This window comes from Mastigoproctus giganteus, chromosome 11 (assembly GCF_048544385.1).
Source record: "Mastigoproctus giganteus isolate SK-2022 chromosome 11, ASM4854438v1, whole genome shotgun sequence".
NCBI lineage: Eukaryota > Metazoa > Arthropoda > Arachnida > Uropygi > Thelyphonidae > Mastigoproctus > Mastigoproctus giganteus.
In genome coordinates this window covers 109,648,855-109,675,561 of record NC_143585.1, presented here as the reverse complement: position 1 = coordinate 109,675,561, position 26,707 = coordinate 109,648,855, and the positions used below count along the sequence as shown (strand labels likewise).

At 38.8% G+C, this 26,707-nt stretch overlaps 1 protein-coding gene across 4 annotated transcripts in view; it reads left to right on the top strand.

Moving 5' to 3' along the window:
- LOC150078344 (protein slit-like) overlaps positions 1-26,707 on the top strand; it is a 715,724-nt gene that overhangs the window by 239,776 nt on the left and 449,241 nt on the right. For all 4 annotated transcript variants that reach the window (XM_090385081.1, XM_090385080.1, XM_090385079.1 and 1 more), the window contains exon 3: positions 13,345-13,416. In XM_090385081.1, the coding sequence (XP_090241207.1) occupies positions 13,345-13,416 (72 nt within the window). The remainder of the gene's footprint in view (positions 1-13,344; positions 13,417-26,707) is intronic.

The following is a 26,707-nucleotide window of genomic DNA, read 5'->3' as shown; positions in this document are numbered from 1 at the left end:
TGTCTGCAGCTGAGCCCCACAACTCTACTCCATACAGTACACTTCCAAAAATCATCATCCTGATATACATTTTTATCAGGTTTCTGTTGTGAATGTGTAGCAAGTGCTGCTTGGCAACCCACCGTTTCTTGTTGAATTTAGCACAGAGTTCTTCTATATGGTGATGGAATCGTAATTTTCTGTCGAAGATTACACCCAGATCTCTTTGCTTTTCAACGCAGGGGATCGGGACTCCGTCAATCGCAGGCTGAATTATGGTTGGTATGGGTTTAAGAGAGAATACCATGATGGCAGATTTCTCAGGGTTCACTTGCAGGTCAAAATTCTTGAGGTACTGCTGTACTTCTGATAAGGTCTTGTTGATGGTTACTGTGGCGTTTTTGGCTTCATCGGTCAAATTTATTTTTGTGAAGATCTTTAAATCATCTGCATATGATATCATATCTGTTCTATTGTGTATTAGTGGGTAGATGATAGCAGTGAAAAGAATTCCGGACAGGACTCCTCCTTGTGGAACGCCTGCATGTATTTGTCTAGTATACCTTTGTTTTCCTATGTACATTTGGATGATTCTATTCTGAAGAAAGGATGTCAGAAACTTCAATACTGGGCCTGTGATGTGATAGTAATTTCGAAGGAGTTTGAGCAAGGCTGGGATGTGAACACTATCGAACGCAGCTTGTAAATCAAGATATGTGATTGCCATTTCTTCTTTCTCCTCAAATGATCCAAGGATTGCATTAGTAGTCATAATCAGGTTACTAACTGTTGATCTGTTTTGCAACGAATAATGAATTTGCTGGGGCCTGTGCGGGAGAATGTGCGTGGTAAGTGTTTTCAGTACTGTTTTTTCAAGTAATTTCAATAGACACGAGGAACGAGAGATGGGTCTAAAGTGCCTGGCTTCAGTTGGCTGGGAAACTTTTGGGAGTGGCCTAACAGAATATAAATTCCATATTGGAGGGAAAAATTCTCCTTTTAATATGCTGTTGAAAATTATTAGGAGGGGATCACTTAGAAATGGGCTCAAACATTTAATGATAAATTGTGGTACTTTGTCGATTCCCGCTGTACCAGTTGCAGGCAACTTATTAATCGCAGATAAAAGGGCTTGCCTTGTTAATTGAATGGTTTCAAGTGCATCTCTGGGCACATCATCATCAGACATGGGAATATCACTGGGCTCAAGTTGGTTTTGCTGAACTCGTGCAATAAAGTCCATCCACCTTTCAGGATCAAACTGTGGAGGGAGTTCACAGTATTTCTGTCGGTATGATGGACAGCCCTTATGAAGTGTGGTTTCAATGTGATGTTTTATGGCTTGAGACTTGAGGCGGTTGAAGCTTGCTCGTCCTTTGGAGTACGCAATTCGGTCCGGAGCTAGTCCTGTCATTTTCCACTGTTTGTACAATTCCTGTTTAAGCTTAAAACTGTTACTCAGCTCAGGAGTCCACCATCCTCTCGTACGTTCAGAGATCCTTATTTTCTTTGAGGCTGCATAATTAGAAATTGTGATGAGCCAGCGAGTTAAAAGGTCTAAGGCAAGTTGATTATTACATTGCTCAAGTGCATTCCAAGGAATTGCAGTGGCTGCTTCTAGACATTTAGTAATGTTGAGTAATTTTGGGCTCGTTATTATCTTGGTGTGGACCTGAGTCGAGACGTTGTAATTTGGAGTCGGAAAATATAAGTTAATTACACCCCCATAAGACACCCACATCTGACTATTTTACCAGTAAGAAGCAAAGTTATGAATAAAATTAGAAAGAAGGAATTTAAAAGCAAACAAAAAAAAAGTGGCACGATTTGATGTAATATTGTGAAATAAATGCAAAGACCAATTTAAATGTTCATAAACGCTCTTAAATTGAAATTCAACACACGTTCTGCTATTCCACGGTATATCTTCAAATTTCGTTCGGGAACGGCTCGTACCACAATCTCTTCCGAAACGTACCACAATCTGTGAGTGTCTTTGAACAAGCTGAAGTTTTCAACTCAGATGGTTCAGGAAAAAGTTTTGAACGTGTTCCACAACGTCAAACTGACGATGTGAGCAGAATTACGCATTCCCAAAAGTTCATTGCAATTTCTCGAATTTTAAGAAAGAATATCCATCTTGTCCATTCAAAATCCAGATTGCTTAAAAATTAAACTCCAAAATCATCGGAGTCAGATAACATATATTAACTCAGTTTTTGGTTTGTGCAACGAAAGGAAAGATTTCTGTTGAAAATTAATAATGAATAATGACGTTCATTTTCAGCTTAACGGTTTTGTGAACACGCACACACCTTTGAATACGGGGCTCAGAAATTTCTGCACCCTACAAAAATAACTGCTTAATGCATCATAAGAGCTAACAACATGATTGGCCCTTTTTTGTTTTGCTGCTACTTTTAATCTTTCCACATGGCCATTTAGGAATCACCGGTTTAACCAATATTCTCTTTTTCAATAAAACAAAGACATTTCAGTGTTTTTTTTCCCTCGAGGCGAAAGGATTGTGAACAGCTATCTACAGAGTCCAAAGTGGTTTTTTTTTTTCTTGTTCTTATATAGGATGGTTAATGAACTCCTATGCCAAAGTAGGAGGGAATAATCTCGGAACTTGTGATACTACGGGTGTAGGAGCGATGGAGTTATAGGAAATGAATCAAAGTTTATATACTGCAACTAACGAATCTTCACTACAACTGCATAAACAAACACCCCCCCTCTAAAACTATGCTAAGAAGTTAAAAGAGCAACCAAATCATCGAACTTACAGAGCACTCTTCTTTTCAAAATTGGAAAATATTTTTAGAGGTTGCCCATCCATAAATCAACTCACAGCGGTATGTCTTGAAGGCTTACTAGCTGATTGGCAAGTTATCTTCTTTTCAGTAACACCCTAATATTAAAGCAGTTATCCCCAAGACGTATCGTATTCCACCATGTCACTTTTCACTACTATATTGAGAAGGGGGAATATATTCACCTCCAACAAAACATTCAACAACTGCATGCTGCCCTATTAGCCCAACATACCTCAAATTTGCACAGATAACCCAAATCTGTTAAAAGCGTTGGCACAGCTGCGGTTTTTCCCAAGATAACCATGGCTAGAAACAGTCCAACTGAATGTAGTAGTTATACTTCTGAACTTTATGCGATCAAAATAGCTTTAACCGACATTTATAATAAACCTCTATCGCACATATATACGACTCAATTAGTGCAGTCCAAGATGTACAGCAGAGGGAAAAACACCACAATCACTTTACTCAAGTACATTTGGAATACCCTAAGAATGAATGATAAAAAGATCTCAAGTAACGCACTAAACTCTCACGTGCTAAATTCTTCTGATTTACTCCAATGCTTAACTGTGTGAAACACATCATTATAGAATGTCCTTTATGTTGCTCTTGTGCCGTAAAATTCAGCAGCAAAGTACATTTTTCATGATACAATGGCGGCGAGATACCGTATGAGTAATTCAATGCGGTGGAGAGTAGTCGGAAAAGTGAGACAGTTACAGGTGGAGGTAGCAAGGGTTCTGAATGTTTACCCAAATGTGATATCCGATTGTGGATATTGTTTCAGGAGACATACAAAACTGGCCAGAGGTCATAACACCAACAGATCTGCGATATCTGTTCCCAACTTCCATGTATCACAAGAGATTTCAGCATAGCGACTAGCAAATCTTCAGAATTTGCTGCCACATCGGAGCGGAAATGTCTCCCTCTGAATTGTATCAAACTGTGGGAGAGAGCCTGAAGATCTTTGATTTTTGTTCCTCTCACTTGATAGTAAAGAAGAACCTCTACCGACTAGTGTCGAGAACATGTCAATCGGATCCAAGTGTAATGGATGAGGAATTTATTGTAGCTTAAACACAGAGCGTACAGATAAAGCAGAAATATGAGCTTTCGGCTATATGGTAGCCTTCGTCAGAATTAAAATACATGAATGGCAGTTGGAATGAAGATGTGCACTGCCAGGTGCGTGAGACGCGAGGTTTAATTGTTTGTTGACGTCTGTGGCTGTGACGCATGATGACGTGGCCAGCGCTTGTCCAATGACAGAACTACTGACTCTGTGATCGGGTTGACTTGGTAACCACTGTTCCTGTTTAAGGATTTATCCGAAGATTTTATATTTAATGATTCCAACCAGGTACGCTTTAGGTAATGGTGGGATCTGTCTACCACCACGACATCGCGGTGTGGGTCGATGTCGTGGTGGGTTGTCCAGACATGTTCGGCGATAGCTGAGTGTTCTATATCCGCTAAACGGATCGCTCTTTTGTGCTCCGAGAGACGTTTCTCGAGTCGACGTCCAGTCTCTCCAAAGTAGCAGCTAGTGCAGTCACGGCAAGAGATGCGGTAGACTAAACCGCTCTGCAGAAGGGTGGGGACAGGTGTTTTCACGTTGGAAATGAAAGAACGCAGTTTCCTGCCTGGGAGCTGGATGCACTTTATTCCGTGCGTTCTCAGGATTCTGCCGATCTGTTGTGACAGGTTGGGGTAGTATGGGATGAATGCCCTTGTGGATGGCTCGTCACTGTTGGTGTTGTAGCTGGTCGTCACGATGTCACGTGTCTGTAGATCACACCTGTCGAGGACGTCAATGGGGTAGCCACACCTCGTAAGGTCTACTTTGACCCTAGTGACCTCTTTGCGTCTTTCATCAGCGGAGCTGGAGTGTGTCCAGGCGCGAGTAAGCAAGGTTCGGGCCGTGGAGAGGAGGTGGCCTCGCGCGTGTGCTGACCGGAAGTTGGTAAACTGGCCAGCACACATGGGCTTACGATAAACTGTAGTCCTCAGGTATGTGCCTTCACGTCGGACAAGTGTGTCTAAGTATGGTAAAGAGTTGTTCGACTCCAGCTCAATCGTGAATTTTATGAAGGGCGATAGTGAGTTGAGGTATGATAGAAGTCGCTGACCTGAGTCTCTAGGGATGACCACGAACACATCGTCAACATAGCGACACCAAAAGGCGATGTGATCAGGTGCGTGTGCAAACGCACGTCCCTCTAACTCCTCCATCACGATGTTTGCTGTGACTGATCTGACCGGGGAACCCATGGCCGTGCCATGTATCTGCTGGTAGACTGAGTCATTAAATATGATCGCACCCCCTGTTAAGCACAGTCTGAGGGCGGTGGAAATGTCATCGGGTGTGAGACCAGTTCTTTCGTTGAGGGTTCTATCATTGTCCAAGAGTTGTTTTGCACAAGAAATGGCAAGTTCCACAGGGATGGAGGTAAAGAGCGATATGACGTCGAACGATGCCATAACTTGATTCTGCGAGATGGATACAGTGCGAATCCTCTTTATGAATTCAACACCGTTGGAAACGGTGTGGGCGGTCTTGCCAACCAGAGGAGAAAGAAGTCTCGAGACAAATTTAGACAGCTCGTAAGTCGGTGATCCACAGCAGGATACAATTGGTCTCAGTGGTGTGTCTTCTTTGTGCACTTTCGGTAGGCCGTAAAACCGTGGGATCTGACATCCGGAAGCACGGAGGTGATTACGGGTTGACTGTGTGATCTTCCCTTGTTTCAGCCAACTGTTGACGAGGATATTCACCTCTGATTCCCATCGTTCTAAAACTCTGTTGGGGTTGATGGTCAGGGGTTTGTATACAGTAGTATCCCGTAAAAGTAGTAGCGCTTTCGCCATGTAATCAGTGTGATCCATTACAACCGTACGGCGGCCTTTGTCTGCCGGTAGAATGACGATGGACGAATCCTGTTTCAATGCCTTGAGGGCAGAGAACTGTGTACGGTTGAGGTTAGAAGAGACGGGGCGAGCACGGTGTAGAACTGCTGCAGTCTTCAAGCGGATTGTGTTGGCTACATCTTCTGGGAGGCGTGATAAGCTGGCTTCCACACCTAAGGCGATGTCGGTGATCGGCGGGTGCTTAGGAAGAACGGCAAACGTCATGCCAAGAGTCAATAAGTTTACTTGGTCCGCAGATAACTGTTTGCTGCTTAGGTTCAATACGAAGTCCGTGGAATTAGTGAGAGGGGTATTACATTGGCTGCGCAATTGACGGGATTCATTAATCAAATTACAAAACTTACGTTTCTCTCGGGTACAATAAAGATCTGATTCTCTGATGGCCTGGTGACATAAAGTGTTGACCACATCGGTGTAAACGGGATCGGGAATCAGAGTCTTAAGGTCGGCTAGTAGGGTTGCCTTGCTCGCTGAAGCACGTTGTATGTCATGATGGAGGCAGCCGATCCATATACGTAGGGTTTTGAGGCCGAAGTTCCGACAGGCACGTCTCATGCGCTCATTAGAAAACGGTTGTTTGTAGCGAAACCCTTTCGGTATAATCTCGTTAGCTTTGCACCTATGCGCAAACCTCAGGTGTTGTCTACTACGGCTATGAAGATAAAATCTTTCTGTAGTCTCACGACCATGTCGTATGCTGGTTGGCCAAGAATAGTACGAACATAACGAAACAGGCCTACGCGCTCTGGATTCATTGAGGAATTTATTGTAGCTTAAACACAGAGCGTACAGATAAAGCAGAAATATGAGCTTTCGGCTATATGGTAGCCTTCGTCTTTAGAACGATGGGAATCAGAGGTGAATATCCTCGTCAACAGTTGGCTGAAACAAGGGAAGATCACACAGTCAACCCGTAATCACCTCCGTGCTTCCGGATGTCAGATCCCACGGTTTTACGGCCTACCGAAAGTGCACAAAGAAGACACACCACTGAGACCAATTGTATCCTGCTGTGGATCACCGACTTACGAGCTGTCTAAATTTGTCTCGAGACTTCTTTCTCCTCTGGTTGGCAAGACCGCCCACACCGTTTCCAACGGTGTTGAATTCATAAAGAGGATTCGCACTGTATCCATCTCGCAGAATCAAGTTATGGCATCGTTCGACGTCATATCGCTCTTTACCTCCATCCCTGTGGAACTTGCCATTTCTTGTGCAAAACAACTCTTGGACAATGATAGAACCCTCAACGAAAGAACTGGTCTCACACCCGATGACATTTCCACCGCCCTCAGACTGTGCTTAACAGGGGGTGCGGTCATATTTAATGACTCAGTCTACCAGCAGATACATGGCACGGCCATGGGTTCCCCGGTCAGCTCAGTCACAGCAAACATCGTGATGGAGGAGTTAGAGGGACGTGCGTTTGCACACGCACCTGATCACATCGCCTTTTGGTGTCGCTATGTTGACGATGTGTTCGTGGTCATCCCTAGAGACTCAGGTCAGCGACTTCTATCATACCTCAACTCACTATCGCCCTTCATAAAATTCACGATTGAGCTGGAGTCGAACAACTCTTTACCATACTTAGACACACTTGTCCGACGTGAAGGCACATACCTGAGGACTACAGTTTATCGTAAGCCCTTGTGTGCTGGCCAGTTTACCAACTTCCGGTCAGCACACGCGCGAGGCCACCTCCTCTCCACGGCCCGAACCTTGCTTACTCGCGCCTGGACACACTCCAGCTCCGCTGATGAAAGACGCAAAGAGGTCACTAGGGTCAAAGTAGACCTTACGAGGTGTGGCTACCCCATTGACGTCCTCGACAGGTGTGATCTACAGACACGTGACATCGTGACGACCAGCTACAACACCAACAGTGACGAGCCATCCACAAGGGCATTCATCCCATACTACCCCAACCTGTCACAACAGATCGGCAGAATCCTGAGAACGCACGGAATAAAGTGCATCCAGCTCCCAGGCAGGAAACTGCGTTCTTTCATTTCCAACGTGAAAACACCTGTCCCCACCCTTCTGCAGAGCGGTTTAGTCTACCGCATCTCTTGCCGTGACTGCACTAGCTGCTACTTTGGAGAGACTGGACGTCGACTCGAGAAACGTCTCTCGGAGCACAAAAGAGCGATCCGTTTAGCGGATATAGAACACTCAGCTATCGCCGAACATGTCTGGACAACCCACCACGACATCGACCCACACCGCGATGTCGTGGTGGTAGACAGATCCCACCATTACCTAAAGCGTACCTGGTTAGAATCATTAAATATAAAATCTTCGGATAAATCCTTAAACAGGAACAGTGGTTACCAAGTCAACCCGATCACAGAGTCAGTAGTTCTGTCATTGGACAAGCGCTGGCCACGTCATCATGCGTCACAGCCACAGACGTCAACAAACAATTAAACCTCGCGTCTCACGCACCTGGCAGTGCACATCTTCATTCCAACTGCCATTCATGTATTTTAATTCTGACGAAGGCTACCATATAGCCGAAAGCTCATATTTCTGCTTTATCTGTACGCTCTGTGTTTAAGCTACAATAAATTCCTCAATGAATCCAGAGCGCGTAGGCCTGTTTCGTTATGTAATGGATGATTTCACATTACGTTCTCAGATGAGTCCAGATTTATTGTACCATCCCGATTTTCAACGCATCTTCATCTCAGAGAAGATGGAGAGGGGTCCCTTAATGCAAACCCATACATATTAGGGAAGGGGATCTTCTACAGACAGGGATATGTCTGATGATCTTAGAGGCATAATGATGTGCAATGCGCTTACAGAGCTGCACATCTTTGAGAGAGGAACTGATTGCTGATAAAATTTAGGGAAGAAATCCTTCAGCCCTATATCTAGTGGTGGTAGGCCTTAGGTTTCTTCTGATGGACGAAATCCTCCCCCACCCTCGGTATATTGCGAATGGTGGAGAAATTTCGAATGAGGATATTTCCGGATGGAGTTATTCTCCAAGTTTACAGATCTGATTCCCATTGAGTATGCAGGGATGTTCCCCGGAGACAAATTTCGAATCGTAAAAAATATTGACGGACTCTGACAATTTCTCTCAGAACCTGAAAGAGTTAGGAACTGTTTTCGCGGAAGCGTGGGCTTCAATACGACCAGAACCCTTGGATACTATCATTAACAGCCTGAGAGCCAGGTTTGAATGTTGCTTGTCTATTTGAGGCAAATGTATTTCCTGTTAAGGTCAACAACCTCCTCTGCTGGATACTCATTTTCACTTACGCACTATCTAATTTGCTTAGTAATGACATCATTATTTTCATATTTCAATAATGATATGTATTAATCCATATTTCCTTGCATAGTTCTGTTTGGTCATATCATGCGTATCCATACCAAATGTCATTGATTTGTCATTTTAGAAACTGTTGTATTTTTGTCCTTAATTTTACCATTTATACCTTAACGTTTGTGCACAAGTATAGTCTATTTCAAAAGATTATTTCTCTACAACGTTATTTTGCCATCATGTGTTCAAAATCCATAGTAATTCTTACCCTGGGGAATTTGTATTTGCTCTTCCTATGATACATAGGTAGAAAATTATTCTTTAAATTCCAGTGTTGTGAGCTTTTCAAAATAATCCTCCTACCAAAAACCCTCTTGGTCTGAATTATTGCAGTGAATTTAATCAACTAAGGGACAAAAAGATTTAGATTATAGGCAATCTGTATTGCGTGATGAGTTTAACTGCTCTTGCTTTTTATACAAGGTTGGTATTAAACGTAATGACTGTCGGAGTGTAAAAATCTTGTACGATAGATTGAAACACGAAACTTCAGAGATTTGTTGCTGAAAGCCTTGGTAGAATGTATTCACTGCTAAATTTTTTTTTTCTCGAAGTTCTTAAACTTCGATATCAACTCAAAAAAAAAAAAAAAGCTTGACATCTGTGTTTAGAACAGGAAAGAATTTCGTTTTTGTGGATTTGTTATTATTAGATCTTTATTACAGATACCAAGAGGACATGTTGTGGTAACTTCCTAGTGTACGAAGTTTTTACTATCTCTCTTCTTGCGAAGGTATTATTCAATTTGGCATTAGAGAGATGCCTTCCACGCTGGACACTTAAGAATAAGTTCATCCGTAGGAAAAACAGCAAGAGTTGCTTCTTCGATTCATTTTATATCTGGACTGTTTGGCATATTAATCGCACCTCAGATGATGCAAACTCTTTATCAGTTGTCTATTACCCCATTAATACAATTAACAACTTTTTGAAAATGGAACACTTGATGTAAATGCTAAGTTTGCCAAAGAAGGTATAATAATTATAACTGGCCACTGGAAGAGATATGGGTTCAGAATTTTGGTCAGACTGTATACTGAAGATTCTAAAAATGGCACTACTGTTATTTTGACCAAATAATGATAATGCCTGTGGAAAGAGAATACTAGCTATGTTAGTGGTTTTAAAATAAATAAAAAGACCAGCACGTGATACTAGAAAAATTCCTTCTCAGAATTAACCTTAATAGTTCATAAAATGGGAGAATGTACAAATAAATGACAAAAACTACAAGAAAAAACTTCGAGGATACATAAATGACAGGGATGCCCAAGCCTAGAGCTCATCTTATTTACACAAATCCATCACTGGGCTAACTGGATTGCAGTTAACTAATTTCTTTTGAGAGTTTATCACTGAATAAATTAGTACAAATTTTGGAGGATGTTCATTCTTAAGCTTTATCAGAGCAAAGGATGTCGTTCTCCTTTCTCAGTATGCCAAAGAAGCTGGTGATATTAGCGGGAAATATCCTCTGCAGACCTTTTAGATGCCGGAGGTTGTCTTATCGGTCTGGCTGAAAATACGAATATCCTTCCTTCTGCAGCGCGTGATTGACGATTTCGGATATGTCCAGCGAGTGTCATCCGGAAAAAAACGAGTTTAGCCAAGGTTTTTACAGAAGAGTGACATCATTAACGAAGAGTGACATGCCTAAATTAATGAAGTAAATAGAGCCTCAACAGACAATCGAAAATGTCTGGTAGGAATCCCAATTACACTGCACCATAATAGCGGATGACGACATATTGCACGGTTCTCAGTGCAGAAAATTTCTGATTTGAGACAGGCAATAGTTTTATCCACCTCGCAGATGCCATCAAGTTTTCAAATTATCGCTTGCACCTTCACGATGGTGGAACTGTAAGAAACCCTGGGTATAACTCCCATGTGCAAGTCTTGAATACGACACCTAGTTTACTAGGTGACCCCTGGTGTGAACTAACGTAAGCTCTAGGTCCCGATAGTATTTCTCTACTTGTTCTCAAAATCTGTGCTCCTGAGCTTACTTTTGCTCTATGTCGCATTTTTTTACTTTCTTATTCCAACGATGTTTTGCCTTCTGCTTGGAAAATTTTTGCTGATATCCAGCCAGTTCCTCAAATGGGTGACAAATCCCTCCCATCCAATTATCGTCCTATTGCACTTACTTCTACTCTTTCTAAAGTAAGGGAGAAATCAATTAACCGCCAATCTTAAACTGCCTAGAAACCTTCCATCTAGTTAACGAAAGTCAGTATGGATTCCGTCAGTGTCGCTCCACTGGCGATATTCTGACTTATGTTACCCACCTATGGGTAACAAAACACAAATTCAATGGAAAAGTTCGGTGAAACACAAGCAGTTGCTCTTGACATCTCAAAAGGCTTTCGATCGTGTTTGGCATAAAGGTCTTCTAAACAAGCTTCCATCTTATGGTTTGCCAACTGTTTTTTGTAATTGGTTATCTAGTTTTCTCCCTGATCGCTCACTGTGGGTGATGGTAGATGGCTCTCTGTCTTCTAACTTCTCCACTAATTCTGCTGAGGCGCATTATAGCCATAGTAGCTTATGCGCCTTTAAACTCCCACAACAACAACAACAACTAATTCTGCTGTTCTCCAAGGTTCTGTTCTTTCACCCACTCTTTTCTTCTAGTATATTAATGAGCTTCTTCTGTTGACCGGAAATCCTATCCCTAGTTTTGTTGATGATAGCACATTGCATTCCACCTTCCAGTTTGAGAAACCTTGCCCTGCACAAACAGCTTCAACTTCACAAATATCCGCTACCAATTCCTTGAGTGCTAATCTCTAAGTAATTCTCCAGTGAGAAAAGATAACTTAGTTGATTTCAATTATTCTAAAACTCGGTCCTGTCTCAAAAAGGATTCTTCTCCTGTGCTTATCTTCAACGACACTGATTTCTCGGCAGAATCATAAATCTTTATTGGGGATTACCCAGACCTCTAATCTCTCTTGGCATAATCACATTACAAATACTGCTTCTTCGCATTAAAATAACTGAGTTCTCTACATTCAGCCCATGTAGGGTACTAATTACTATAGGGTTCTAATACGTCTCGTGTTCGGGGCGTTCATAAAAAAAATTAAAAAAATGCAAGAGGCTTCTTCGTTGCAAACAGCTTCTGTTTTTCTCACTTTGTATTGATTTAATTAAATGCGACTGATATTTAATTAATGTTTCTCCTGTTTATTAGGTTTCTATTTATTTCAGTTTATCTATACATAGTTCTACAAACGACTATGTACAGATAAACTGATTAGAGGACTTTATAATTTGTACAAATTGTATAGTTGTTTAATTTATGCATAATAATATTCGCTTAATTTTCCTGGCCTACTTTTATTGTTATTTTCTCATTTTATTCTTCTGTTATTATTATTGTATACAGAAAACTTGTTTATAACCAAATAGGCACTGCTTTTTGACCGACCCCTTGCGCTTTATTCTGTAATCATCATAGCGCTTGTGACTTTTTGGGCTTGTGACTTAATGGGCCTTTCCCAATTATATGCATTGGTGAAGGTTAGTACAACAGTGAAGTTGATATCATCTGGTAAAGTTGATAGCAATGCTTCACTTGTACGGTATTGGAAACAAATCAGGTAACCATTGAAGAATTAGTTATTAAAAATATTGATTTTTAACATATTTTTACAAAAAATATTTAATTGATTTTTATGTGTGTGAATTTTTGTATGTTGAAATTTTTAATTAAATTATAAGACGTTTGAATTTAGAATACAGTTTATTAACATATTGCATCGATATTAACGGGGTAGTTTGATGTTTATGGAAATGTGATTGTAATGATTTGTAGAATAATTATCGCTGTAATAATTTAACAATTAGCCCAATTAAATGGTAATTAGCAGTAGTACAATTGTGACTGCCCCAGCTTTCTTTACTGCTTGTGGACTGGGTTTAATGATAAAGAACAGAAATAGCAGTTGACAATTGAAATGATGAAGCCGCCTTGTGTTGAGCTGACACTACGCGAACGCTTTGATCGCGTTTATAACTTTGGCAAAGGGACAACAAAGAACGGCAGAGAGTCCGTTGTTGTGACCCTGTTGACGCACATGTGACGTGTCAGCGTTGCCCTCATCAATAAGGCGTGACATCGATTGGGACGAGGAAAGAGGGTAGAAATAGGGGTTGGAACAAAGTAAGGGGAATAGAATGGGAAGAGGGTGAAATTGTGAAGTGTGTAGGAACGCTGGGGCACGTGCCGATGGTGATAACATATCTGTCTCTTTTCCCCCTCAGGCAGTTGATGGACAACGAGATTCGAGCGATCGAGAAGGGAGCCTTTCGAGATCTGGTTGCCATGGAGAGGCTGTAAGTAGAGACCGGAATTTTTAATACCCTTCATTTACTCTGCTTTCCCTTCCCAACTCCCCATTCTCCCATCCCTCGTGACCTACGTGCACGTATGTTTGGACAGTGTTCAACCAGAGGCGCTATTGATTTTGGTTGCAGCTTTGGCCACCCAGACCGGAGCTGATTGAGCAGTAACGGTCTGTTAACGTGAGAACCGAGAATAAATGAAAGCCCCACGAAGATCAGACGACGTCGACTGATTCTTGTCAAAGAGAGAGGATCGTCAGTAACCTCCATACAGATAAACCCTGACCACCACCTCATTATTTCTTGTCTGTTGAATCTTTCTTCCATTACACTATCAACATTCGGTTGCTTTTGTTCGAGAAGTCATTATTTAATACACTGATTCAGGTAAGACGTCTTATTTATTTGGATGCAGACTAACCACCGGACACTTGTCTGCATTCAGACGTTCACAATAGCAGCTGTGTTCACTCGACCTGCACTAAGTGTCTGGGTGACGTCATAGTACTTCGTTATGAAGTACAAGTTGGTAGTTCTCGGATCACTTGAGTGACATTTATTGTTGAAGAAAAGCAGACAACTGTTTTAAAATGAGTTAAGCATTTTCATTTGTCAATCCAGGAATTCTAATTACTTGCACAGAACAGTATTTTTTGTTTTAACTCCGTCTACCAGACTTTCTGTATTTTTGAATGTTGCAACAGAAGAAAATATAGTGTTTTACTTGTCCAGTACATGGAAAAAAGATTTAAATTTTACCGGTGAACTTAAATGTATGGGTGTAAAGAGGATCTGTTATTATTGGATTGCACGGAAGATTAGCAGCATATGCGTGGTTTCATTCTCCCTTCCTATTCATTATGGATACGGGGGGGAAATGGAAGAATGAAAGCACCGCATCTCTTTAGATTGGAGAATTTGTATTTACCTGTGTAATGAGGATTTGTCAGTAAATAACTGAAATATATAAAACAGTGTGCGAAATCTTATATAAAAAAAAACAAAAAAATTAGTAGCAGCACTTTCAGGAGCCTGAGCAAATGCATAAAGTGCCATTATCATAAATATGTCTGTTGATATGTAACAACCACACTTAAGTGAACGGTAGTTTCGTGGAATATTTATTCGGCTCATACGACAAAGTGAAAAAAAATTCTTCATCGAGTCATCAAAATTTAAACTAAAATCGCACAAATGCTGGAAATTGTGCAGTGCACTAATTGGAGGAATGAACAGGCAATATGGTCAATGTACAGAAGAGAAAATTCTCGGTTCGAGCACTGCGCATGCTAAAATGACTTCACTTTGTACAGTTTACTTTTTTTGTTGTTTATTTATTAAATATATAAATAATAAATTATTGCTATTTGTTTATTCTGTTAATCATAGAAATTGTAGTGCTTTATTTCTTTTTATTCAAATCTTGTATAAAACGTACAGTGGATATTTTGTTGTGAAGTATTGCAGTGAAATGAAAACACACTCATATTGTTTTTATCAGTTATGAGTAATTAATTACTTAACGCAAAGTTAGCTGTTTACTTTCATTTCTACGAGCATAATAACGGAAAATGAATTTCATTTAATAAAATCTCGAGCGCATCTAAAATGAGACGTGCTATAGCCAGTGCAGGAACACGAGATGTGCATAATTGTCTACTGGCATCTAACTACTATTCACTACAGTCGTTATTTAATGAAAAAAAAAAAAAAAAAAACCTTAAGTAGTACAAGAATATTACCGCAAATGCAGTAATATTCTGAACTTCTATTTTGTAAGCTCCTCTGATTCTATGTGATTCATCCTTGGTTGTAGAGAGAGAATTTATTTCTTTATATCCTACGAATTTGAATTTTCTATTATCTCAGACACAAAACGCTTTCTCTGGTTCCGATGCCATTTCATAATACTGAGCAATGCAACTTTACATAGGGGCAGAATGCGCAGTAGGCTACAACCTAGGCACTAAATTGAAACTTTGTTGAAATATATATCTTTCTGACTGTATATATTTCAATTGTTTTAAACGTAATGCGAGTAATAAAAGATTGAAATTGTACAGATACTTGAAATTCTGAGGTGTCATCCTGTCTGTCCAGTTGTACTCAATAAACAACTCGAATATTTTCTCTCTTCCTCTCGCCAAAACCGCTAGCCAACAACTGAGTTGTATTTCATCATATTATATCAAACAAATCAATATTTAAATGACATTCGTTTCTCTGAAAACACTCGCTATTCCTACTTTAATCTGTAACCTCCTGCCTGGCACATTCTAATTAATTTTCTGACTTTTTAAAACTGTGTTTGCTTAGTGACAAATTAATTCTGTAATCATCTAATTATGTACAACTCAATTCATTTTGCATATTTGATTATCTCTCACCGATATTACTAACTTTAATTAACTTTAACTACATGAATTAACAAATTTTGACGGTTTTTTTAGAAACATATATAAGCTACTTTCGATTAAAACTGCTACACTGATCCTGAAAATGATAAGAAAAATATTTCAAATTAAAATAATAATTTTACTTAAATAACAATAAAGTTTTTTATTCGATAATAAAACATGGAACAACGAAACCTTGTGGTCAGTGCGGAAAGGCAGTAGCATACGCGTTTGAGTTGACTGTGCTTCTCGTTCACGTCGCTGCTAAATACGATTAATGGTTGTGTTCTTGTCAAAATCATTAGTTGTGAAATTCTCGACTTATCTGCTCGAGCCTGAGTATAAACAGAACATCATATTAATTACTCTGCCATTCTGCCAACGCATTCTTAATTTATATATTTCAGTTTCGTTACTTATTGAGGATACGATTCCTGAATTTTTGCGTCATCCAACTTGGGATTTTGAAGATAAACTGCGAGAGTGTACTGATCACTCCGTCTGATCCGACGCACTCAGCAAGCTGTACTCCATGATAACGTTCCCGTGTGTAACATTAAAACGCCCTCACACAAACTGTGTTGACAGTAGTATCATTCCTTCAACATCAGCAAAATTTTAATTTCTGACAAACTTAATAAAATTATCAATGTCACTCTAAAACCACTTCATATTTTCTTATGTATATTCTAATGGTTCTGAACATGGTGCTCCATTTGCGCTCTCAACTGGAAAACGGTCTAACGGTTCTTGAATTTTGAGATTGCATCGATCAACTTTCTTTTATCTTTATTCCATTAGATCCTGCCACTGGATATTGGTTTCCCCCTCCTCCAAATTCAAGGTTCTTCCACGAAGAGCTTGTGGACTTCGTTGGAAAAGTCCACTTCCTTGAATGGAGAACATCGGATGACTGATGGTTAATTCCATCCAGATATTTTTGACGAATAAAATACGACGACTTATGAATTAATTACACTAATCAAAGTGTTTCAGTTGCTATTCCCTTGGAATATTCACATGAAAAGATGCTTTCTAAAGCTGAATACGCTGCGTGAAATATGTCGGTTGTGGTACGCTTTATTTATTTATTTTTCCATCGTGAAAGTGCTAACTCCTTCTCCTTTAAAAATTACAGAACTCGGGATAGAATATGGACATGTTTATTCTAACGACAAAAAAGCGGATAATCGACAGTTTGTAATAACTGCTGGATGTGTAAAGAAATTCTCAACTGTAGTGCTATCCCCGACTTATAAATAATAATGAAAAAGCACAGAGTCCATTCAGTACACAAGAATCTTTTTATACACAGTATTTAATGATAGTAGCGAATTTTAAAGTACTTGCAGGCTTATCTGAGAGAAGACTATAAATACACGTTGGGTTTCTGATAATGCTCAATGTAATAAGGAATAAGTGTTACTTATTGCGTTCATTCCGTGACGAAATGTTGGGAAGGAAGTTTCAAAGGCTTGGATAATCTCTTTGTCACTAATGGCATTCTAAATATTTAATTGAGTTCACAGTGAATGAGAAACAAAATGAAGATTTCAACGCAGGAAATACCATACTCGTATATAAGGTAATGGCATCAGTTTAATTAAATATTCTGGTTTCAGATTTACACCACAATGCTGTGCTTGTCTGCTATACATGAAAAGGGGCGTACTTTTTTGAGCTGTCGATCTAATAGTCCCAATTTCCAAACTCTGTTCCCATACAAATTGAAGATGGTGTTGACTTCATTACAAGGGCATTCAGTAAAAATTAAATTTAAGAAAAACGTGAGCCATCTGGTGGGTCTTCTAACATTTTTTTTCTCTTAATACCACAGCTAAAAGGCTATAACAATCTCACACAGAAAAATGCGACCTCAGAGTATAGACAGTTACTTTACCAAGTTATATTGAACCTTCATTCGACATCAACCCGTGTATGACAAGGCAAGTCTTACAAAGTCCTGAGCAATCATTCAAAGGAGGCTGCTTCTGGCAGCCTTATTCTCTGAAATACTTTTTTTTTCTGAAGACACAAAGAGTTGTTTGACAGCATCTGAAGGACCCACTCCTGCAAACACCTTGATTTATTGGAGGTTTATGGAAGTTACAATAATAAAATATTAATTTGATTTGAAAGGGAAGGATTTATTGCGATAAATTGTATTAGAACACACCACAAGTACGTCTTACCCGTTCCCATAATACAGTATGTCTCTTCTTAGAAACGATGTAGTAAATGTTTGAAGTGATCATCACACCGATTTAACAAATGCTCACCACTAAAAGCAGTGGAGAGACCACCCGTACATTACAACGAATAAAAGTCGTGGAAAGGCACTACATTAGCAATATAAGCATAAAAAGGTTTAATGTTCCAAATGATGCTTTGATATTAAACGTGACGCTCTTGTTAATAAAAAATAAACGAAGTAGCCATTCGTTGGGCCTTCTACGATTTTTTTTTTCTACTCTTAATACCCTGTCCATCAATTTACATTTTGGCGGTCGTGCTTAAGAAAAATTTTCGTGACTTAGAAGTGAAAGGTCAAAGGTAAGCAGAGATGTGAAAGGTTACAAAGTGACCTCATTCATCATCGGTTCCCCTTCCTAGCGTTCAAAATGGTAGGCTTGTCCAGAATGGGGAGGGGAGAATAAAGAAACAAATAGAACATCCAGCGAGGCTTCTCAACCCTGTAACTGATTCGGTGGAGTGACGTAAGCGTGCACATCTATCAGCCAGGAGGTAATGAGCGTGACGTCATCGTGCCTCTTTCCTCTCCGAAAGACAGATGGACAAAGCTGATTAATGATGAGTGCGATGAATCTTGAAGCAGAAGAGTTCACAGGAACAGAATGGCATTAACATTCCGTTGCTGCTGCTGAACGAGCAGATTCCTCTGGTTTTCATCAGGCCTCCAAGATCCATTTGTATGCGGCCCTTAGATCAGAAGGTTATTGTATCATCCGATCAAAGAAAACCTCTCTCTCTCAATTTTTTTTTTTCGTTCTAGTTGCTGAAGATAATAGCAAAAATAACGAAGTTGGAAATTAAATTCATTACTGTATTCGTAATTTTTGAAAACGTTAATCAGAACATGTTTGCGACAGCTAGCATCATTCTGAAGGTAGCGCTGTAAGGTAATTAGCGCTGTAGTGGATAAAATTGCATCAGACTGCCTTTTTGACAATATTTTTTCTGTTTAATGTAAAATTTTAGAGACGTCTCTGATCACAACGCACACTTAAAACAAAATATCCTTTAGAGAACTTCCATTTGTGTCTAAATTATGTGAATTTTGAAAGTGAATTTGGATTTTATGAAGAGGAAAATGAAATAGGAATTCTCAGAGGGAGACTCCACCATCGTGGATTGCAACTGAGTTCTCCCAAACATTCTTAGGATTCACCAATGAAGTTTCTCAAACGTATTCGCATGAACTCAATAAAATCTTAAGATATGTGAGTGAGGAGAATAAAATGTATTTGAAAATTTCCATACTCTTGGATCGAAGAGTGGAGGAAAGAAATTTTGGTGAAGTGGGTTAGGGTGATCTGTTTTCTGATTTAAGCTACAAGGATTAATAACAAGTTTAATGGACAAGGAAGTGTGTATAGAATGTTTTAGTTCTGTGCTTTCCTGATCCACGATTTTTTTCCATCAGGAATGGAAGGATTCTGGCATAGTGCACATGTTAGGAGGGGAATACTCGTTGAAGAACGTGAACGCTGCAGTCTAATTGCCCATATTCACACTCGACCTGTGTCACGTGCAGACACAGATTCCATGCGGCTGTACAGCACGGGGAGATACCACATCCGCTGGTCGTGAGTCACGAAATGCGTGAATGATTGGCACGGTAGGAACAACGCAAGTGCATGGACACGTGGGCAGGTGTATTCCGGTGCTAAACAGGTGGTGTCTGAAACCAGGTGAAGAGAGAAAAGCGGATAGAAACCGTTCGAGGGCCTCCCGTCCTAATGTTGTGAACTGCATCCATCTTGCATTGAGATCACTGACTGGGATGCCCGTGACACGCTGCACCTGTATTGGCCATTAACTTTAACTAACTACTTTTTTCACACCCCCCTTCCCTTTTTTGAAAAATCTAGAATTATCGGGATTCCTGTCATCCACAAAAAAGACATGTGCGCTTTATTGGTGATGAGGTCGATGGCTACCATCATATCTTAAAAAAGAAAAATAAGAAGAAAGCGGCTAGTTGGCTTAAAATCCTTCTACACAGAGATAATTCAGAAGCGACATTTACTCACTTATACACGAATGCTTCCATTTAGACAGAATCGGATTAAAAAGTCACGTCGCATGCTTACAGATTTACTGCTTACTCGAGACATTAAATTAAATTTGGTTTGCATTCAATACAGCTAGAGGAGTTATACATTATAAAAATCTTTCTTCTAGCCCATATATCAGAGCAGCAGTTAACCATAGGCTTTTTTTTAAGTAGCTTAGGATCTAGCGATCGCAATGTGGGCATCCGTGTTTACTTATTATCCATTGAAATGTATCATGATATATACCAAACGTTTCTCTTGCTGACATCATACAGCACTCAAATCATTTTCAACTGGTATTAGATAATTTAAGAGATTTATGTCACTTCGATTTAATTGAGAAAAGTCAACGAATATCAGGTAGTTGCTCAGTGACTGACATTCTGTTTGGTTTTCAGTAAGACCCAGACGGTTTCTTACATCTCCTGATATCATGCCCATAAGTAAAGGGCAGAAGTCACCGCACTTTTGTGCAGACAAGCATGTGAGTTTGCGGAGATTTTCCCAAAGGATTTTGTCTTTATCACTGAAGTGAAGCACCAACCAAATTGACATAAACATAAGCAATCCTCTCACCGCTCCACACATAACTAAGTTCTTACTTAAAAAATGCATTAAAAACGAATTGGAGTAGAAAGTTTTTTAGTGATCGAAACGTATATGTGGGTTGTTTGTTAGCTGGAGGAAATTCAGAGCAAACCACCGTCTCAGGCTAAAAGAAACAACATGTACACCCAGCACGAGTACGCAGTCGCGAAAAGTACTGCTCAGGAAGTGGCAGAAATTAATTTGCAAAAAAGCTGACTGCTTAACTGGATAGCCTGGCATCCATCCCTTTCGCGAATATTTTTAGCTTTAACTAGTGTCAAGGTGTTTCTGGTAAATATATAAGAATACTTAATTTATTCACACGGGCCTGTCCTATATGCTGTTTTCAGCGGATGCCAGTTCGGTCTCAAAAGTCAGAGGCATCAAACCCTCTCCTGAAATGAGGCCAATGCACTGAACAGCAAAATTAATGCGTACAAAGTGGATTTTAAAATGTAGATACAGAATGCAAAAAGCTTTTAAAAAGAGAACCCACAATTTAACAATTTTTTTTTAACTAGGAATCCTCAAGAAGTGTTTAAAAACACTTCATCCGATTTAAGGATTTTTTTTAAGCTCGCTCTAGATTCGCCAATATTTATACTCTAGTGCATTATCTATCAAATTATTTCCTTTTTTAAAGCTATTTTTAAGAACATTGTGAAATCAGTCTTAAACAACTATTATCGGTGGAAGAATTTACTTCAATTTTAATTAATCAAACATTATTATAAAGTTATTTATTGTTAAAACGAAATATTACCAAAAATACTTTACAGTGGATTCCAAAATACACATTTTGAAAAATTTCCAAATATTTCTTACCAAAATAAACATATTTATGAATAAATAATTTAATATTTTATTTAAAAATATATTCTTATGTTGACGAAGTATTGTGAACTTCTTTTTATTAGTATTTTTTAAAAGATATGAAATTATTATGGCTTCTAAATATGGAAAATTGAGCGGAAGGACACTGGTTAATGGACTGTGTAATTAGGCTGGTCGCATCACTGCCTAATTTCATAGCCCATTAATTTTTTGTTTTATAATTTAGACACTGATCCCATTTCTTCTTTATAAAATTCCAATTTGGATAATTTTTGTATCCTTTTTATTGCTTTCTGAACTTTATTGAGTTTAGTTTTCACCATATGAATATTTTCTTAAAATATTGTACAATATTGTTCTCATAAAGAATGGGCTTTTTGGTTAAACTAGAGCTCTGTGTTGTTCTAGCACTAAACAAGTTCTAGAGCTATGCTACCAAACAAGGTAGCTTTTTTCTTTCTCCAACAATTAAGTAGCCACAAGAATTTGTATTATTCAAGGACCAATTCCAGAATTGAAGAAAATCATATCCCCTACTTTCCAAGAGTATTCAACATCATGCATAATTTTCGTGTAATTTTTTTTCAAGCTTATTGATAAATTTCCCTCTAATACCTTTACAGAAAATTCTCCATTTCCTGAATCTTCCGTTAGGTTTTTAACATTAACTCAAAGGATAACTGAAAATTGTGTATATTCTGAATTCCTGATGTCAATTTTGTGGAGCAAATAAACTGGGATTTCCTATAGTAAATTGTTACTCCACAAGCGAGAAAAATCTTAGTTCTTTGGTCATGGACAGGATCTGGATTCTAGACTATTTCGCTCAGTCAACGTATAGAGCCCTAACCGATTCTTTGTACTCTTCGCTTTGAGAACCAGTAATATAAACATTTTATAATCACCACTTGCAAAAAGGAGTCTTAAGGGGGAAAAATGTGAAAGGTTTTTCTTACTTTGTCTATTCCCAGCAACCATGGGACATTTGCCAGATTTATATCCCTTACAAGAACAGATATTCTCGTAAGACCGATGTTCACTCATTATTAAGCAGCAGACCATATACAAATCAATAATTAATAGCCATCATAAAGAAACTTGTCCTCAGATCATTACAAGGCTCATCGATGCACTTGTGGGGACTATTTGGGACTACAGTATATGACTCGGGAAGAATTCCATCAGGAGAGTCTTCATTTTCACGGCAGTTTCACGCAGCATGTAATTGCAGCGCAAAGTGTTTTGCTAACTCTACAGTAGATATTGTTCTGTTGCTAAGACGTTGACACGTGCACAACGATCTCGGCACGGAGACATAATGGTGGACGTGGAAAAGTATGGCAAAGCTCAGTAATTGAAAGAATGGTGGCCAGTGAGTAGCATACTGCAGACCTTGATGACCTCCTCCAAGTCATTATATAAGAAAACATAGGTAGAATTCTTGAAAGAGAATTTTTCTTCTTTTGAAACACCTATTGGCAGATGGCACTTAAAGAAGATGGTTTAAATTGCTCATAAGTATGGTGTGGAGGAAGAAGGAATCATAATAGTGCACTGCAGTTTAATTGTGAAGCAAGAACCAAAGTGATTTGCAAGTATGTAAAGATGCATGTTAGTGAAGGGATTTAATGGAATCTAGTGAAGAGGAATAGATTTTTTTTCGAAGTTCCGGAGGGCTGTACGATACATCGTGTATCAATCCGGATGTCCTAATGGAACTCCAAAACAAGATTTTTCAAGCTTTTTTTTTTTTTTTTTTTTTGGCCGCGGAATCCTTTTGTAGATCTTAAGTCTTCTGGACTGCGATATCGTTAAAACACTAATAACTAACAATAAATTTAAAATAGTAATACACCTATACAAATGGGAAAATGGGTCACTACAATCTTTTTGAACTGTGAGCACAGAATTTTAACGAAGTCGGACTACATAATGACAACTGAATCCTTTACCTATAAGCTCCTCTGTTGGGCGTGTTAATAATCCTTGGATATATCGTCCAAATGAAATCATATGAAATATCGAGTATATTGGAGGATACTACAAAGGGATAAACTAACATTGCCATGGGGTAAAGTATATTATCTAACACCATATGGTAAAGGTTGAGTTGCTGATGGTACTAGGCGAACGGTGATTTATACTGTATATAGAAATTACTGTTTTATAGTATAAGAATTTTTTATGGGTTCAGGAGGTTGAAAAGTTACGGTTTAGTACAGTGAAACACCAGTGCTCCTGCCTCAGTGTAAAGAACCGTGGGGGTGAGGTAGGCAAAGATTTAAAAAGCCCTAGAAGGGCTTTTTAAATTTTTTTTACGAAAACAAAAGTATGGTTAACGCGTGGAACGGCTTTGAAAATATGGCGAATATGTAGAAGGCATGGTACCCGGGCTCCAAGGAGCGCTAAGCAGCTATAGCCGAGAGGGGGGGTGGGGGAGTAGTAAAATAATATAGCATAAACAATTTTTAATTAATAAATCAATTACTTTTTGTATAAGGAGCAGCGAGTTAAATAAAAATTAATGTAATAGTATGAAGTTAAACGAATTACAATTCATAACATAGAAAAAATAGAAAGAAACAATATATAAATCTTTATCTTTTCTGTGCTATTAATTATAATTCATTAACCTCATACATATATACAAAATAAACTACCTATGTGAGTTCCTCCTAATGTAGGTTACTATCCAGCTGACATTTGTCCCCGAGCTGTCAGCCTCAACCTCTTATGGAGGCAACTTATTCCAGCAATTAATAACTCGCTGACTAAAAGAAAACTTCATATAATCCAGTCTTTATTTCTATCCCGTAATTTGAATTTACGGACCCTCGTTCCAAGATCCTTCATAACAGTGATAATTTCGCCTTCTTTCATTTTACTTTCTCCTCTGTAAGCTTTATAGACGTCAGTCAAGTCAAGCTCTATGACCTATAATCGAAGTCTTTCCTCATATTGACGCCCTTTTAACAATCTTACCAGGGGCATTACCCGTCTTTGGGCCTTTCAAGAACCTCGATGCTTACTTTATTTATTTTTATTTATTTTTTTTAAGTGCGGGTATATGCAAATTGACCCGTGAACACGCACTTCTATAAATACCTGGATTTGGGTATGTCCAGGGACTGTTAAAATAATAAGTAATAAACTGAGTGACTAGAGTTGAAGTTACAGCAGGCAGTGTTGTCGAGAATCAACAGTCCTTGCATTATTTATTTCCCAAGTACAGATTTGAAATTAATTTTCAAAAGATTCGCCAGCTAGCGTACCCAACCCAATCCTAAGGCTGAGAATTTTTTCATGTGTTGTATAATTAAACATTTCTTCACTTCACACCGCATTCCTTATATTTTAACCACCTTTAAAATGAGAAGAATCATTGTTCGTTCATTTTAATGTCGATATTTTTTGTGCAAATATCCGCTTAGTTATTCCTTATCAGTCAGTAATTAATCAACATCCTCTTTTTTGATTTTTATCTGAAGAAAGCTTAATTTTCTCACTTCCTCAACTCTTAAACCTATTCCGTTTTTCCTTTTATCTCTACTGTCTGATCTAACTTCCAGTGAAGTTGTATTCCTGAGGACTTTAATATTCATAGCTCCAACTGGTTTCTTTTTGCCAACTGTAACCGGCAAATAGGATTATAGAAACATTTGCCATTATTAATGCCTCAGGATCACCAGTTACTTTTTAAAACAACAGGAGCTAAAGTGTTGCGTGTTTTAGTGAAGGTCCTGATATATTTTAATTAAGCGGGCCCGAGGAACATATTTAAGATTGGCAATATCCCGCATTTAAAAAATCTGAGCATCCTCAACTAACACATTCACTTAATAGAATATTAAATAACCCTGATTAGTGATGAATTCTCAAAATAAAATTCATCACTCGCCTAGGTCATTCCCAAAAGTGGAGAATACTTTGGAGAATCCTAAGGGCCTCCATTTAAGACCAGTTAAATACAGCTCGTGAGAAAGCCGTTAAGATATTCCTCATGTAGTAGGCGTGGCTCGAACCTTTCCATAAGAGTGGCAATTTGGGAAGCCCTCATTGGATTTAATCCCCTGGAAAACAGACCATTTTATTTATGCAGCTATTTTGATTGTACGAAATTATAAGAATTAATAAAATAAAGCAAATAAAACATACGCATAAACGTATATTTACTTTTTACGTGTATTCGTATTAAAATTTCATGATAATGCAAGGAAGTGAATATTCTAGACATCTGCAAAAAGGGGGAGGGGAACAGACACATTATTTCCATCGTCAAAAAAAAAAAAAAAAACAAGTGTACAATTTTTTGTTGCAGTTTGCCCTGTACACCTCGGCCACTTTGCTGAAAGCTTATTCTAACTTAGCACAACACACCCCCCAAAGGTAAATTTCTTAAGGTCTAGTCGACCGTTACTCCTTAAAATTTCGGCTCTTCCCCCTTCAGGATCTCATACACTTCAGTCAAATTCCCCTCCCCACTTCCAGCAAAGTATCGTGCTAAACCTTTAGCTCACATCTTTTAAGCGGTTCCTCATAGGGATAATGCTTAGTCCTCTTCACCGATCTAGTCCCCCTTTGTGTCTTCTCTAAAAATTCTACGTCTTAGATGCGGCCTCCAGACCCTAATACAGTATTTCAAGTGTGGCCTCAATCGTCTTATTGAGAGGAGTAACGGCTTCCATCTCTCTCTCTCTCTCTCTCTCTCTCTCTACTTGAAAAATTCCCATAAATTATAGACAGAATACCGCTTGCCCCCCTTTCCACCTGTTTACACTAAAAGTTGAACTTCATATTGTTCTTCATCATAATCCTCAGATCTTTCTCATCCTGAAAATCCTATAATTTATCCATAGTTTATAACTGTCTATAATTTAACGTTCTCTATAAAAACAACAACAAAAAAAAAAAAACGTGGAGTTCAACATGAAAAATTTCAGCAATCTGAACAATTTTTTGGAGAGGGAGATGAGATAGAAGATTTAGGGTTGGATTAACGTTGCAATGAAACATTAATTCTTGTTACCCTTTCATTCTTAAAATTGAGTAGATCGGTCACCGAACTTTTTATTTTCGATATCGGGGAAGGAAATCCCCACAAAGTGCTGTTGTAACGCTTTATGTCCAAAATGGTATCCGTGTTCTTGGCAGAATGAAATTTTTGTT